This window comes from Microplitis mediator, chromosome 9, assembly GCF_029852145.1.
Source record: "Microplitis mediator isolate UGA2020A chromosome 9, iyMicMedi2.1, whole genome shotgun sequence".
In the NCBI taxonomy this organism is placed as follows: domain Eukaryota; kingdom Metazoa; phylum Arthropoda; class Insecta; order Hymenoptera; family Braconidae; genus Microplitis; species Microplitis mediator.
This window is the reverse complement of record NC_079977.1, coordinates 15,274,937-15,290,886: the sequence shown is the minus strand read 5'-3', so window position 1 is coordinate 15,290,886 and position 15,950 is coordinate 15,274,937. Positions and strand designations below refer to the sequence as shown.

The following is a 15,950-nucleotide window of genomic DNA, read 5'->3' as shown; positions in this document are numbered from 1 at the left end:
GGTTGAATCATCTATGCATACAATTTTATAACCTATAAAAATCTTCGATACCATACATCCGCATAATATTTCTTACCGTGCATTTATCTCGAAGCATTCTGTTCACCAGTACAGGGAACTGATACCACGGGAGGCCTTCCCAAGCCCACTTCGACCAGAGTCTCTTTATTTCCTCAGATGGTAGTAGTGTTTCGCCCAAGAGAAGAATGGACTCATGGCGGCTGTGGTTATGTACCACGCGCAAGGAGTATTTTTTTTTTTAATTATACCTCTGGTTAATGTCCACCTTAGTCTTTAATCGATCATATTTTTCGGCTAAGTGTCGTCTAGGTCGAAAGTAGGGATACCCCGCATCGCGTGTATGCCCGAAAAGAGCGCAGAAACGGCCTCCCGTAAAACGGGGGTGGACTTCGGTCCTGTCACATTAATTAATTAGTGCCTTTTATAAAATAAAAGTTCGAAAAATGGATTGCACAAAATATTGTGTGCAACAAATTGGAAAATAGTCCAGAATAATCCAGAATATGCTTTATGCTGTGAAGTGTAATAGAAGAGCGAGAAAGAATTTGCGGTAAAACCGTAGGGAAAAGTGATTATTAACAAAAAGTCTCCTGCAACAACATAACCAGAGACTAATCTGAAAATAGCCCATACCGTAATTAGCCATTTTTTGAATTTCCTGCTGACAAAAAAATATTTTGTTGTTTACTTATGGAACAAACAATAATGAGCGGCGGGACTAGCTATGCGTATATCATTTTCGAAAATAAGAGGTTTTATGTACTCAGTAACTCTAAAATAAATTATCTTTAAAATGCATGGTCACAAATAAAATTACTCTTATTATCTCAATTTTAATTATTATTTAATTCGTTTTAAAATCGCTTAAACTTGATTATCAGATTGTATAATCACCTTTGTAATGCATCATACAGTCTGCGGTGCAATATATCAATTCTGCAAACATACCGAAATGAATTGTCATTATAAACTTAGTTGATGTTAATAAACTGACGGGATATGGCTCACGTATAAGTAATGAACATTTATGTATCTATATGTATTAGGTAGGCTAAAAATAAAATTGTTGATTACTTAATTTTCACTCTCACCCTTTAATAACTTGGTATGATAAATAAAAAAAAATAGTTTCACCAAGTTTGAGTACGATACATCGAGTTTAATAGGTTGGGTAAGAATTTGAAAATGTTTAACAGATTAAAAATATTGAGTGTTTCTTTTTTTCTTTTTAATTACATTTTTACTACTGCAAATGTTACTTCCTACAAGATATATCGAAAATTAATTGTAGTCCAATAAAGGAAAAAAAAAAAGATTTTTAAACGCTTAACGTATCAAGAAAAATTAATTGTAATTGAAATACAAATGAAAATATTCTAACCAGTATTGCACTAATTATGTTATTTACACTTACTATTATACTCTCCATGATCACTGGGGTCCAAACGTTTAGCTCTACGTCCATGTTTACTGTTATTGTGGACAAACATATTATCCGAAACAGCAAGTAGTGGACCATCTACTCCAACTTGTGTTGAAATAATAACCTATTAATAAAAATATATAAAATCGTTCATGATCAATCGGAAAATAAATTACCTGTAGAAAATTATTTAAAATAAACATCTGAGATAATTAGATGTTCTACAAGCTTATAAGCAAACTTAATGCGTTCTATTGTCATTAAACGAACCGTTGATGAATTGTTTTATAAATTTGAAAATTAATAGTTTCAATTTGACTTTCTCAATATCTCTATTTCAACTCGAAAATGATCTTATTACTAAATAATAAAAACGTTATTGAAATAAAATAAAAATAAATATCCACAGCATCTCATTTAGTCGCACTTTCTCCGTTACTATTATTATCATCATTTTAAAAACATTTATTAAAACATAATTTTTGCTTTTATTATATGAACAAAAAAACCAACATAACTTCAATATAAGGAACTTTTAGAGAAGGGGAAAATAAAATTTTAATTTGCAACTTTCGGCAATAAGCAATTCCGGAAGAGATTCGAAAGTACGCGGTAAATATTTTAATTCCGCTCGCAGTTTTTATAGCTGTGTATATTTAAAAGTACGTGCTACATGAAAAAAGTTGACACACAATTTTTGTTTTTCTCTTTTGTTATTTTCCTTTTACTTTTTTACTCAGTATTTGAGCATACTTATATTCAATTTTTAACAAAAATTAATATTTAGTGATTTTTACTCATTTATCAGTTGTTGTGCTTACAGATTAAATGAAAACTGCACAAAATCGTTTTACAAAAGATTAAGTAGAAACAAAGGATTAAAAGAGACAAACATAGAGAGAGTGAAAGAGAAAGAGGAAAAGGGTAGCGTTGATACTGCGCGCTGAACTAATTGCCAGCTTGTGAATAACACAAGTTTCCGAGTTCACTAACACTACGCTATCTTTACCAATATATTAAAAAAGACTCAACACTCAAAAGGTTCTCAACTTTAAAATTTATCTATCGTTGATGGCAATAAATCGTTGTGCTAAAAAAAAAAAAATTTCACACTGAAGTTTGAATTGAATATACTAATAATATCTCGATATAATCCGTACCATTCATTACGTAATTGTGGAGACGCAGAATACTGTGATGATAAAAAAACATTTATTGTTGTGTAATTTTGAAAGATTTTCTTGATTTGAAACGTAAATGACAAAAAATGAATGAAAATTGTCAATTTTGTACGAATCATAAACTCTTCACATAATGAAAACATCAGAGCATAATTTTTTATGAAAATATAATGATTACTATTCGAAAATATAAATTTGTTGTGACTAATCAGAACATTGAGTTAAGTTTGAATTAGAAAAATTTTGAAATACAGTGCTGAGGTTTTTTTGGCTTCCTGTTAAAAAAATTTAAAATTTAAAATTAAGGGAAGTTATTGGTTTCGGTCCAATTTTTGAAAATTGAGTTTTTAACAGATCTCAATGGTTTAAAGTCCTAGAAAGCTATTCCGACTAATTTCAAGATGATGTCCGAGTGTATGCATGTGTGTACGTGTGTATGTAAATATTCTACTCTCTAAAAATGAATTAGTGAAATTCTCGGGAATCAGTGGATAGTCACTATTTCTACAGCTATAAGTATACCACTAATACAACCAGTGCTATACTTATAGCTGGTTCCCAGTGAATATTAACTAATTTGAAGTGAATTTCACTGATTCATTTTTAGAGAGTATGACTCTTGGACGGATTAACTGATTTAGGTTATTGAGGTAACATTCGAAGCGGCTTATTAATTCCCACAATCTGGGAATAACTAAGCTTAATCAGTACAGTATGTTCGAAGTTAAAAATAAAATTTAAAAAAAAATGTATCCTTCAAATTACTTTAACCTTCTCCATGGATTTATTCCAAAATCTCAGATTAGCTCTAAAACAATACACTGCATTAAATGCTACCTCAACCATCAAAATTAAATTATTTGTTCCAGAAATATCGTTAACAGAAAAATTTAAAAGAACTAGTTGACCTAAAATATACTTGCTACAAAATTTAGATTTTGAAGCTTTCTTAAATGAAACTATAAGTTTATCACGAAGTAGTAACAGAGAATAAAAAGTTCAGGTTAGATAAGACACGAGTGGTAAATCCAAAAATGTACACTTCAAATGCTCATATTAAAATTAAAATCATCGATAATTTTTCATTTTTGAAATATGAAGATATTTAAATGCAAATATTTTTATTTTATTATCTGAACAAATCTATTTTAAATAGTATTTAACATATTTCAAATGAAAGTAGATGATTAATTAATTTCATTGCGATAATTACAAAATTTGTTATTAATTACTTAAATTTCGAAACTCAAATCTGTATAAAAAAAAAAAAAAAAAAAAAAAAAAAACGTATAAGACTAGTCATGGTGTGAGGTTTTTGTATGTTCAATTTAACTCAGGATGCGGTTTTCATATTAAACGGATGTCGATGTTACTATTTTTTTAGTGTTCATGAACAATACAGTAATGGCTGACAAAACTAAGTGATCTATTTATCGGAATACTAATGAAAGCCTAATAAATTCTCACAACGATGATATGAACTTCATCAAATTAACGATATATAGAAATATAGAAGATCCTCGAATTTTCCTTTCTTTATAAACTACAAAGATATAATTACTGTTAAAGTGAATGTAATCAATATTTAGTCGTAGATTGTATATTAGCATGATTTGAATATTTTTTCACTAAGTTAAACAGAACATTTATTCCACTGAGCTATAATTTGCGACATTGCTACACATTACATTAAAGTCAGACTGTAGGTTTTAAGAAAGTTAAAAGTAATAGAATGCATCAAAATCTGAGACACAACGGATCTACTCGATTTAATCTTCAAATCAATAATCAAATTACAATAACTCACCTGGAAGCGTCGCATATCTCTCGGATTGCCCGCATTTTTAAGACAATTTTGGTTACACTTGAGGAAGAATTTGAGAAAGAACCTGAAAACAAAAAAAAACAATCATTGTACGTGGTTAGTTTTAGCACAGTGTTGTTGAAAAGGTTAAATGGTTGACAATGTGTTTAACGCTCTTCAGCACGAAGCAAAACTTAATTAGAGAAGACGAGAGGTACTAGCGGCTGGAAAGCTTGCGTTGAATACTGCATAAGCCAATTGGAGCCCCCGGTGCTGCCACTACCTTCCATCGCCACTCTACCTGTCTGTATTATTCAGCATTTCTCCAGATTAAAACCTGCCGCCACGCGCTTATACTTACTCGACCTTTAGGACTGAACAAGCGTTGCATGTTTTTATACAAATACTATTACAAGCATTTCATAAAGTCCTGTTATTTTGGTCTTTTTTTCCTTTAAATTTATATTGTTATTTATAATCTTAGAATTTGATTCAGAGTATACATCTCAAGTTTAATTTGTTAAAATCACCTATGGAATCTATAAGTTGCTTAACGATTTATAGCTAAGATTGAATGGAGTAACATCCACAGCTTGAATTGAAATTAATCCTAGGTAAATTAATTACGTACATGTATACTTTGACTAAGAATACCATCACAATATATCTCATTTGCACTCGATTGTGCATCAAATCATCATGCGTCGAAAATCTTTGCTTATGTTAGAAAGATATGGGAGAAACTTATTTATGAGTAAAATTTCATCTAAAAATTCACTAAAATCAGTTGAGTGATTAAAGTTCATGCACTGAAAAAAATAACTGTTTTCAAGTATCTGCGTGTCTGTATCCCCCCGGGAAAATTATTTGTTTAATATTAGTAAAAATGTACTCCAACTAAGAATATTTTCTAAAAATGAGTGTACAAATTCTTATATCAAGAAAATATTACTCGGTTGAAGTATATTTTTACTATGATTAAACAAATATTCACTCGGGGGAGGGGGGGGGGGGCACAAACACGCAGATACATAAAAAAAGGTTTTTTTTTCAGTGCATTTTTATCGTCCTCTATAGGTTGAACGTATGTATCGATAGATATAGTATAATATAGTGGAATAAATATAAAATCTGACCAAACTATCATTTATTAACATTCAGTAGTCCTTGGTGGATCGAATCTACCCTATGTATTTTTTTTTTAACTTTTCATTATGAAAATCAACGACTTTCGAAAAATCTATTAACATTGTTTTCACCACGATTGTCGACAATTAAGTTTTCATCAGATATCGACATTTTGAGATCTCAGGAAGCTATTCCAACTATTTGCAAGATGTCAGTGAGTGTACTCTCTGTAACTTTCTTTGTAACTTTTTAAGTAATTAACTGATTGGAATTGTACTGGCGGCAATCGAAAAAGCTTAACAGCTATCAAATTTCCTGTGTATTTGAGATTGACCTTTAGAGCTTAATACAACGTGCCAATTGCCGTAAGAGTTGTCTTAATTGGTTGATTCATTCGGAGGATATCGTCAGAGAAAAAAAATATGTATCTATACTGTCCATTAATCATCAAACGAACTAACAGAAAGACCCAATGAACACATCAGACTGAACTTACTACTGAAACTAGACTTAATCCTAATATACAATTCATTACATGGACCTGACTGAAAACCCTAGTTGTTTTCACTGAGAGTACTTTTGGGTATTAGAAATAATTCCAGCACATAAGGGGTCATGTCCTCTTTCACCAAAAAAAGGCATACTTTCTTACTATTAGATATTGAAACTGTTGTATCTAACTGAGTGAAGAAAGGCTGTCCACACTAGTTTATTGGCAATACTCGCCTAACATCTCATGAGCCAATTTCCCCTCGTTGTCAAAATCACTTCCTTCTTCCTTCAATTTGAAATGGTAAAAAAAGTTACTATTCACTATTTACCAATAATCTATGTCACTAATTCATAGAGTGGTATACTTTTCACTAGCAATAAGTGAATTTCTAATGCAAAATAGTGATTTTCACTTATTCTTTTTTAATGAGTACTCAATTAGATTATATACTATTTTTCGAATTGATCGTCTAAACGATGTGACCTGCAGTTAAATGAGTTGATAGAAAATGAGCTTCGATTGAAGATCAAAATTAACCAATCAAATACTTTTTAAGTTACTAAAAAGTATATGAAATAGCAAAAATTAGATTTAATAAAAATTTATAGTGTGAAAGAGTCAATAATGTAAAAATATTTTACGTAAATAAAAAAAATGTCGATATAATAAAGTTTTACGTTGCGCCGAAATCAATTTAATTTACTTTGCTATATCCAAAAGAGTTAAGATCTTATCCAACACTGCTAGCAGAGTACACTGAAAAGATAAGTATATAATGTATGTGTAAATTTAAAGTCTATTGTATACAGTCTTATCAGCATGGATGATCACGCGCGCACGCTAAGCATATCTCTATTTTAGACATGTTGTTATTGCTTTTGGGTTCCCTATTATTCTTTTTGTATGTATATATATATATATATATATATATATATATATATATATATATATATATATATATATATATATATATATATATATATATATATATATATATATATATATATATATATATATATATATTAAATGTATTTGCAATACGTGAAGTAACTACCTGAAAGTCATATAATCAAAAGTCTTTATTTGTTCTGAAATTAATCAAAATTTTCGTTGTTCATGTAGATTACAGTAGAATCGAAGTCGTGTCAAGTTGGAAGTAATGAAACTAGTTGACTATTGGGTAAGAAATATTAATGTACACAACATTTTGCAATTTATGATTAGAAAATATTCGCCTGAATAAGTTATTGAACACTTGAGCACAATGATAAATAAAAATTTTCCCCTCGATACTTTGAATAGCACTTTTATGACGATGAAACTTATTACTGATGTTGAAATCATGTTTTAGACTCGTTGTTAAAGAGTTTGAAAACTAAAGCTACGACGACACTCGAAATAACGACATTTCTGCGGAGATCTAGTGCAAGAGAGAGATAAAGCTTTGAAGGAAAAGAATCTAATAGACTACTGATGCGGAATTGAGTTTAGACCCTGTAAGAAACTAACGCTCGCTTCGCGAAGCGATTCACTATACTATCGATAGATATCACCCTATTGCTAGAATAAAATTCAGTTCGCATTTGAATCAGCTAGGTAATACAATCTATTAGTCCCACCCTAACAACAGCCAATGCCATAGATGTTGTAAGATTATATATCTCCATATATATGTATATGTATACATATATATATAAATGCAAAGACGGTTTTTATATTCACAGTTACCGCGAAATTTTCTAAATATATTCACACGAAACTCATACCGTAAGATTCATCGCGTTTTAAAGATAATTTCAAAACATATTTAATTGTTTAAACCTCTTAAATAACATATTTTTTCTTAATTGAAAAATAATCTAAATTTCCACTCAGTTTTGGCAAAGGTAACAAAGTAATTTTTTTTTTGTTATTTAACCGGATTATGTTTATTAAGTGATGCGTGATATTATGGTTATTCTCCTGTTACAATATAGTGTCAAAAAGTTGAGTTATATGCACGGTAAGAGTAGGTTAGGTGATAGTTAAAATGACATTGTTTTTGTCTGATACTGTACCCTTGAAAAGTTTACCTACATATTACTCATACATACGTATACACAAATACTCTTAAACATTTTCTTAAATTATAATTTGACAACGTCGCATAAGCTCTGCCAGTTGCTGCATAGTGTACTGACTATCCGTTTAAGTTTACCGTTCAAATAGTACTATCCATACTGGCATACTGGGTTGTCAGATTATTTTCGTCCAATTCACCGAAATGTAAATTTTTGCATTTATTGTTAAATTTTGCGTTGCAACGTCTCAATAATAAGATGGTGAATACTTTTTCTTTTAATTCAGAACAAATTCATTAATTTTCTGTTAGTTTTTCAAAAGTTTCTGACTGTTAGTTTATTTATTAGAATCACGACCGCGACCTAAAACGCATACTACTTATTGCTTGCAATGTTAATGATCCGAACTTTAATTATAAATATCTCGAATTAGAGAAGGTCAACCGAGTTTGAATTTTAATAGTGATTGCATCTTAATACCCTTAATAAGTATACGAAATTTTTGAATTTCCTGACACTATGCTCATCACCTGACAACGACTTTAAGAACAATTGTCTTTTCAATTGAAAATTATTTTATATAATTGTTACAAAAAACTGTACCCTCATTTATAAAGAGACATTTTCGTTTTCACGCTTAATACGAAGATTACTATAGACATTCATACAAGCAGAAAAAAAACTAACTTTAATCAAGAAGAATTTACGTGAGCCAAAAAAATTATGAAAAAAGTTTTTTTTTTAATTTATGGATATTTTAGTCTGAAAATTAATATTCTTGACCCAAATGTAATTTTATTGAATTGAAAAAAAAAAAATTCGCTTAAAATAACCCAAACTCTTGTTTTGACTGTGCTACCGATTGAAAAGAAGAATGGTAAGACCTCAGTCCAAGAATATTAGTCTCTCGGTTTTGAAATACCCCCACCTAACTGTCCAAACCATGGAGAGCAGAGAGACCTCTATATTATTGTCATATTAGTTATAGTTAAAGTTCAATTTTACAATAGCTTGGATAGGATCCATGCCAGCCTAGTGGATAGCAAACAAGTTTTCTTACTCTACGAACGCGAGTTCCAACCTGTCTGAGGTTTCTTGTTTTTCAAAAATAAAATTGCAACCTAAAAACATTGAGTAAAGTTGACATTATTTTTTTAATTAAAAAAAAGAAAGTACATAAGTATGCTGAAGTGCCGTCTTGAATCAAATCGCTAGTATCTCAAACCAAGAAAACGCTATACTTAGAACAAGAATATCACGCTATTAGATAACGAATGACATGATTTCGTTCGAAATGTTATAATTCTTGGTTAGAGAATACAGTTTTTTCTACTAAGATAAACTTGCTCAGATGGAGAATTTTCTCGTTTTTGTTGTAAGTAAATATTTTTACCATACCTGCACCGAAAGCTTGCATTCCTGTCCTGTTTAGAGGAAAGAAAGTTATACTTTTATTTTATGAGAAAACAAATGATAAAAATTGGCACAAGGGCCATTTTTCTCACAAACAGATGCAAGAATTTAAACTTTCAGGTGCAGATCTGGTGAAAAGTCGAATACACGCCACGGAGGAAGGCAGGACGTCCGAATTCGCATGCTTGTCGTCCTTGCTTTCAGCTCGGGTAGGTAGTTAAACACGTAGGTTGGAATGCTTAACTTTCCTTCTTCAGTGTGTAATATACTATTTTCGAATTAAAAAACAGAATGACTTAAAACAAGAATTTAATTTTGAAGAAAAAAAAACTCTTGATTCAAGTTAGACTTTTTTTCTGTATATAAAATCCACGTCATAAGGTTCAATGAGCTCTCGAGAGACTCTCGTGTGCCCATGTGCTTGAGTAGAAATACTTTCCTTAGTATTTTTTCCTAACCTCAAGAAATAACGCTGTCCTGATATCTGGACGAACAAACAAGACAACCCTTTTTGGATATCATTAAATATGAACACTACGGGATATTTTTGCATAAATTTATAACCATACGATTGAAGGCTTGAGAAATTTGTTGAAAATCTAATAAATTTTATCGAGACTCATTTTATTATTTTATATCTTAAAGCTAAAAAAAAGTCATTTTCATCATAAAAAATCTGGGCATCGGTTGGCCCTGCAGGCCAGCCCCTAAACTTCCCGCTGTTTTCGAGCTCTAAGAGCTCGAAAACATTAGTATAGATACATTATCGAGCTCGACAATACCTTTGCTTCCCTTTTTGTGAGGTGGCAATCGAAAGCTTTTATCGAGTTCTAGAGCTGATTAGATTTTGGAATTGATCGATCCAACAGTTTTCACAATGTCCAAAAAAAAACGAAAAAAAAAAATTTTTTTTTTTTCGTATTTCTTAGATATCTCAGAGTTCGTTTGAGTAAATTGTCTATAATTTTTTTGAAAATCTAAGTTCAGAAGATATCTTTCGAATGCCGCAAGAACCATCTAAACCGGTTCATTCATCAAAAAGATATGAGAGGTTTACATCCACACACACACACACACACACACACACACACACACACACACACACACACACACACACACACACACACATACATAGAGACATCGCTCTGAAAATGTCAGAATAGCATCCTAGCACCTTCAATTGTCGACATATGATAAAAACCCGGTTTTTGAAAATCGGGGTGAAACCAATAACTTCCCGAATTTTTTGATAATCGTCGATTTTCTCAGCGGGAAGTTAAAAAAGTTTCAGCACTAGAAATTCAATCGACGGGTGGCGCGGGGAGTGAAGGTATTGCTCGTTCTTATATATATATAATTCAATTTTCTAACCATGAATAAACAAAATAAAAATACTTAGACATTTTAAATATATACGCATGTGAAAAAATTGGAACATGTAGCAATCGTTAATTGGTACATGAGTACAAACAAACTCTAGGGTGTGCACGCAAGCAGAGTAGATGATTTATTGCGCACAAGGTTTGATTGAATTGGTTCGACTTTCTGTTTACCCCGGACGTGTGTATCCCTCATGCACAACCCTCATCAATAGCATTCAACACCACTGAAATATCCAATGCGTGTACGCGTCTAGTTTTCATATTTTTCATCTACGTTCTATGCATGCGTATTCATTTTTCTTTTCGATTGTGATATTTACTTTTTAGTGCTTGATACTCAAAGTTATGCATACATCATGTATGGAATTATATTTGTGGAAATTATATTTGCATGAACGTCTAGGTATTTATGTATAAGGAAAAAAATAGGAATCGAACATACATGAAATAATGATACAACATACATCAAACTTCATTATGCTATAGGCAACGAAACTTGCGACAGGCTTTTTTATGCTCCAAGCGAAAAGTCGAAAGCCGATTTGATTGTGAAATTCTCCAATCTCTTCAATGTTTGATTTACCGCTTAAAACACGTCTATTTTAACCATACAAGACTGAACATAAGAATACAATGGTCCCGGGCTCAAAATAATAATAATATTCTTCATAATAATAATCATGTTTAAAAATGCTTAATGATGGCCTGAGAAGTTAATCCCGATAAGGATTTGATGAAAATATCCTGGTAAGGACCTGGGAACGTAATCCTGATAAGGATTCGATGAGGATATCCTGATAAAGACCTGATAAGGTAATCCTGATAAGGACCTCATTGGTCTTAAGCGTTATATCCATGTCAATTCCTCGTCAGGATATCCTGATCTGGACCTTATTTGAAATAAAGTTAACCTGATAAAGACCTTGTTAGGTCCTTATGAAAAATTCTAGTCAGGAATTTTGAACATAACTTATCTTAAATGTGATTGGTGAGTGAAGAAACACATTAGTTAGCATGAAAAATAACGTGTTTTCTCATTTACCGGTTACTTTTCAACTAAATCGATAATAAACACACGGAAAAAAAATTTACTGTTGCTGCAACAGGAGGCATTCATGTTGCAGCAACAGGAAAAATCCTGTTGTAGCAACAGGATTTTCCTGCAGCTGCAACAGAAGACAGACATGTTGCAGCAACAGGGAAAAATCCTGTTGCAGCGACAGGATTAATACTATTGCTGCAACATGGCTGCCTCCTGTTGCAGCTGCAAGAAAATACTGTTGCTAAAACAGGATTTTTCCTGTTACTGCAACATGAATGCCTCCTGTTGCAGCAACAGTAAATCTTTTTCCGTGTAGTGTTAGTCCGAATAAGAATATAGTTTAAGCCCAAGGATATTTGTTGTCGGTAGAAATATGTTGGAGTAAATCAATTCAAAATAGTTTTATTTATCAATAAAAAAGCTATCAGTGGAGAATTATTATATATGAAGTTCTCTGTGCATATAGACGTTCTGGACCGACTTTTCACAATGCCCAACTTACAAGATTTAGTTGGAATTTTTTGTTTCGCAATTTAACATCTTTTTTTTTTTTAATAACAATTGCCTGAAAAATTTTATAAGATTTGTGGAAACTTTATGAAATTTTAGGAAATTATTATTCCTTATTGTGAAGTGGAAAGAGAAAAAAAAACAAAAAAAATCTACGTCTCAGATGTATGGGAGAAAATAGAATTAAAATAGGCTTGTAATTTTGACTCTGGATAATTAGCATAATTCACTTTGAAAATATTTATAGCTGTAATGATTCGATCAAAAATTAATGACTAATAATCGTCATGCTAGACGTGATCAAAAATTTCATTAACCGATAGGGTTAGGCTGATTTACTTCAATCATCAAGTTAGCAAATATCACCAACTTTACCCTATCAATGATCGTGGAATTTACGATAGAAATATTTGTGCTTACTAATAATTACAAATTATCTTCAACCACGATACTTAATGAGACTTACAAAAGAACTAATTGACATCGCAAAAGTTTGAATTTTATTATAATGCGCGTTGGATTTTTTTTTCTTTGCTATTAATATTACCTCAGTTGATCTTTTGTAATGCTACATTATTTATTGACAAGTGCGAAGAAAAGGATAGTTTAAAAAAAAAATTTCATGAGAATCCTACTGTAGATGAGACAAAGGATTTTTGCCTGAGTAAATCCAAGCTACTTTTCTTAGTTTTTATGTGGGCACAGGTTTCGAAAAGTCTACGCGACTGTAGAGAACTGCAAATCAATACATAAAAGAAGATAAGTATATATATATATATATATATATATATATATATATATATATATATTTGTGTGTGTGTGTGTATTTGTTTTTCATCGATATATAGTGCATTGACAAAATTAATTGATTATATTAAAATCCTTGTTTGCCTACACAAACCACGTGAGTACATGATTGGCCTGAAAAATACACATGAAATAAGCCTGCAGACCTAAATGCATAATTGATATTCAAGTCAAGACATATCAATTAATAAGAATGTGTATTAAAGTCTACGTTTATAAGTTAGAGTATACAGAATAGAGAATAAACTATGCAAGCACACTTCTGCACATACTGCTGCTGTAAACACATATATATATATATATATATATATATATATATATATATATATATATATATATATATATATATATATATATATATATATATATATATATATATTCACGTGTATAGATCTTTTTCTTTTATATTTACACACCTTATAAGTTTCCGCAAGTGAGAGAGTTAAGGTACATGAGTATAAGGGGTTAGCGAAGTATCCGGGGATACTTAATGTTTAACCAGTTTCCATTACCCCATAGACCTTAAACTATTATAAACTGGCTGGTGATACATGTATAACTATGTAAGGTACATTTTTAAGTATGTATTGTACAGCCAATAAGAAATGAATTGTAGCGACAATTAATTATCTAAATATGTGTATAACTAAAGACATAATATTCATTTCCTAATGACAATAAATCGATGACTACATTTTATTTGTTTCCATATCTGGAAAATAAAATATGAAACTTATAAAATTTGAATATAGGTGAATCAAGTAGTCGACAAAGCAGAAGAAAATAAGTGGAAAAGAAGGCTATATAAAGTATATACACACAGTTTAGTTGAAATCATAAGATAGCTAACTGAAGATCTTGGAGGCTATTGAAAAAGACCCGAGAGCTACTATACTAAGATGCTACATAATTCATAACTCAGTAATACGTCTTACGCGGGTGAGAGTATACCTTAAACCATGTCTGTGAACCCTCTTTATGTATGTCATAAGACACATATATATATATATATATGTGTGTGTGTGTGTTTCTTGTGCATGTGCTCTCACGCGTCATATTGGATCATTACATGTATATGACGATAACAATGTAAAAATAACCTATAATGACAGCCTATTTTATAAAGCATATAAAATGGGTTAGGAGAATGTTAAGAATAACTGAATTTGCACTCGAGTTTATCATATATTACCTAAGAAACACAATTTATTTATATGAATAAATATTACCTATATTCTTGAGTATTTACTGTGCTCATAAATTAATAGATTTTTAGCATGTTTTTGAGAAACACTTAAACAGATTGCTTGCATGTCAGTAGTCCATTTTGAGTGAAACGTATCAAATCTCGAAAAATATTCGATAGATTAACATAAAATTTGCGACGAAGAAAAAATTAATAATTTAAGCATTAGATAAAGAATTCTGTTTCTTAATAGAATTTTACATTTATTATTAAATAAAATTTTATAATCAACAAAATCGAATAACATTTAAAACAATATGCGTTTGTAAAAAGATTTGAATGCACAAAATATATAGTTTTTATCTTAGTCAGCAGTGTGTTGAATGAAAAAAAAGATATTTGAGAATATTATAGAAGAAAAAATGGCCGATTTGTTATGAGGATACTATTAATTTTGAGTTTTATTTAATTATTAGTGAATTCGGAAATTGGATAAATGATTTGATTATAAATGATTAAGCTAGGAGTTGCACGTTTTGCAACATCAAGTTTGTGATGATAGGTTGGAATGCAATTTTGATATTTGTGTATAGTGTTCCTTTGAAGACAATGACTCCTTAATGTATGAAGTTATTTACTCCCATGCGTTATAACTGATTTATAGAACTTGCCCTGCGAGTTGATGTTGATGTGGCAGACTTGTACTTTGATGTCACTACACTGATTGTTACTTCAATATCTTATTATACTACGCACATCCAAAAAAGAATTAGTTTCCGCTGTAGGATTAATAAATTGGTGTGGAAATTTTAAGTTTAACTAGTTCCAAAATATTTTTATACACGGTAAAATTTTGCAATAAAATAGGGAATTCCACAATCACGATAACGTTAATATATAAATTATTTGACTCAATACTTTGATGAACAGAAATTTAAATACTTGATCCTGTATGGTGGTAAGATAATGTTATTTTTAGGAAGTCCTCACCATTTATCTAGATTATTAGCTTAAATTTGAAAGAAAAAAACCAATTGCTATGTTATTAAAATGTGAAAATGAATTTTCGTTGAGGTTTTAATATGATTGAGATTGTAAGCTGCTGTATCTATGTTTTTTTTAATTACCCTACTACATATACATATATACGGTACTCATATTCCAAATACAATTTACGAGACGGTGAGTCGTATCTCTTTCTCTTATCTTTCCTATTCTAGGGCTTCGGTATCGTCATGTATCCATTCCAACATTTCGACGAAATAATACCAACGCGGTCTTGAGTAAGATTCAATTGCGATTGGTGCTGTACACGGTCCGACTTACTCTCGGCCAACTGTAATCTTTCTCCCGGATTCACGAAGCAGTTACAACTGTTTCACAATACAATTCACGCCTGGTTTGTGTGCGAAAATTCTTGAATTGTGAAAATTGGATTAATTCAGGCTTGATTTATAATCCCTAGCTGAAATTGTACTGAAATTAAGTATTAAATTTGAA

The 15,950-nt window shown here is 30.8% G+C and overlaps 1 protein-coding gene across 2 annotated transcripts in view; it reads right to left on the bottom strand.

Moving 5' to 3' along the window:
- The window catches only part of LOC130674672 (transcription factor collier), a 157,440-nt gene that overhangs the window by 11,281 nt on the left and 130,209 nt on the right, over window positions 1-15,950 (bottom strand). For both annotated transcript variants that reach the window (XM_057480070.1, XM_057480071.1), the window contains exons 7-8: window positions 4,433-4,514; window positions 1,436-1,568 (exon numbers count right to left, since the gene is read on the bottom strand). In XM_057480070.1, coding sequence (XP_057336053.1) covers window positions 1,436-1,568; window positions 4,433-4,514 — 215 coding nt within the window. The remainder of the gene's footprint in view (window positions 1-1,435; window positions 1,569-4,432; window positions 4,515-15,950) is intronic.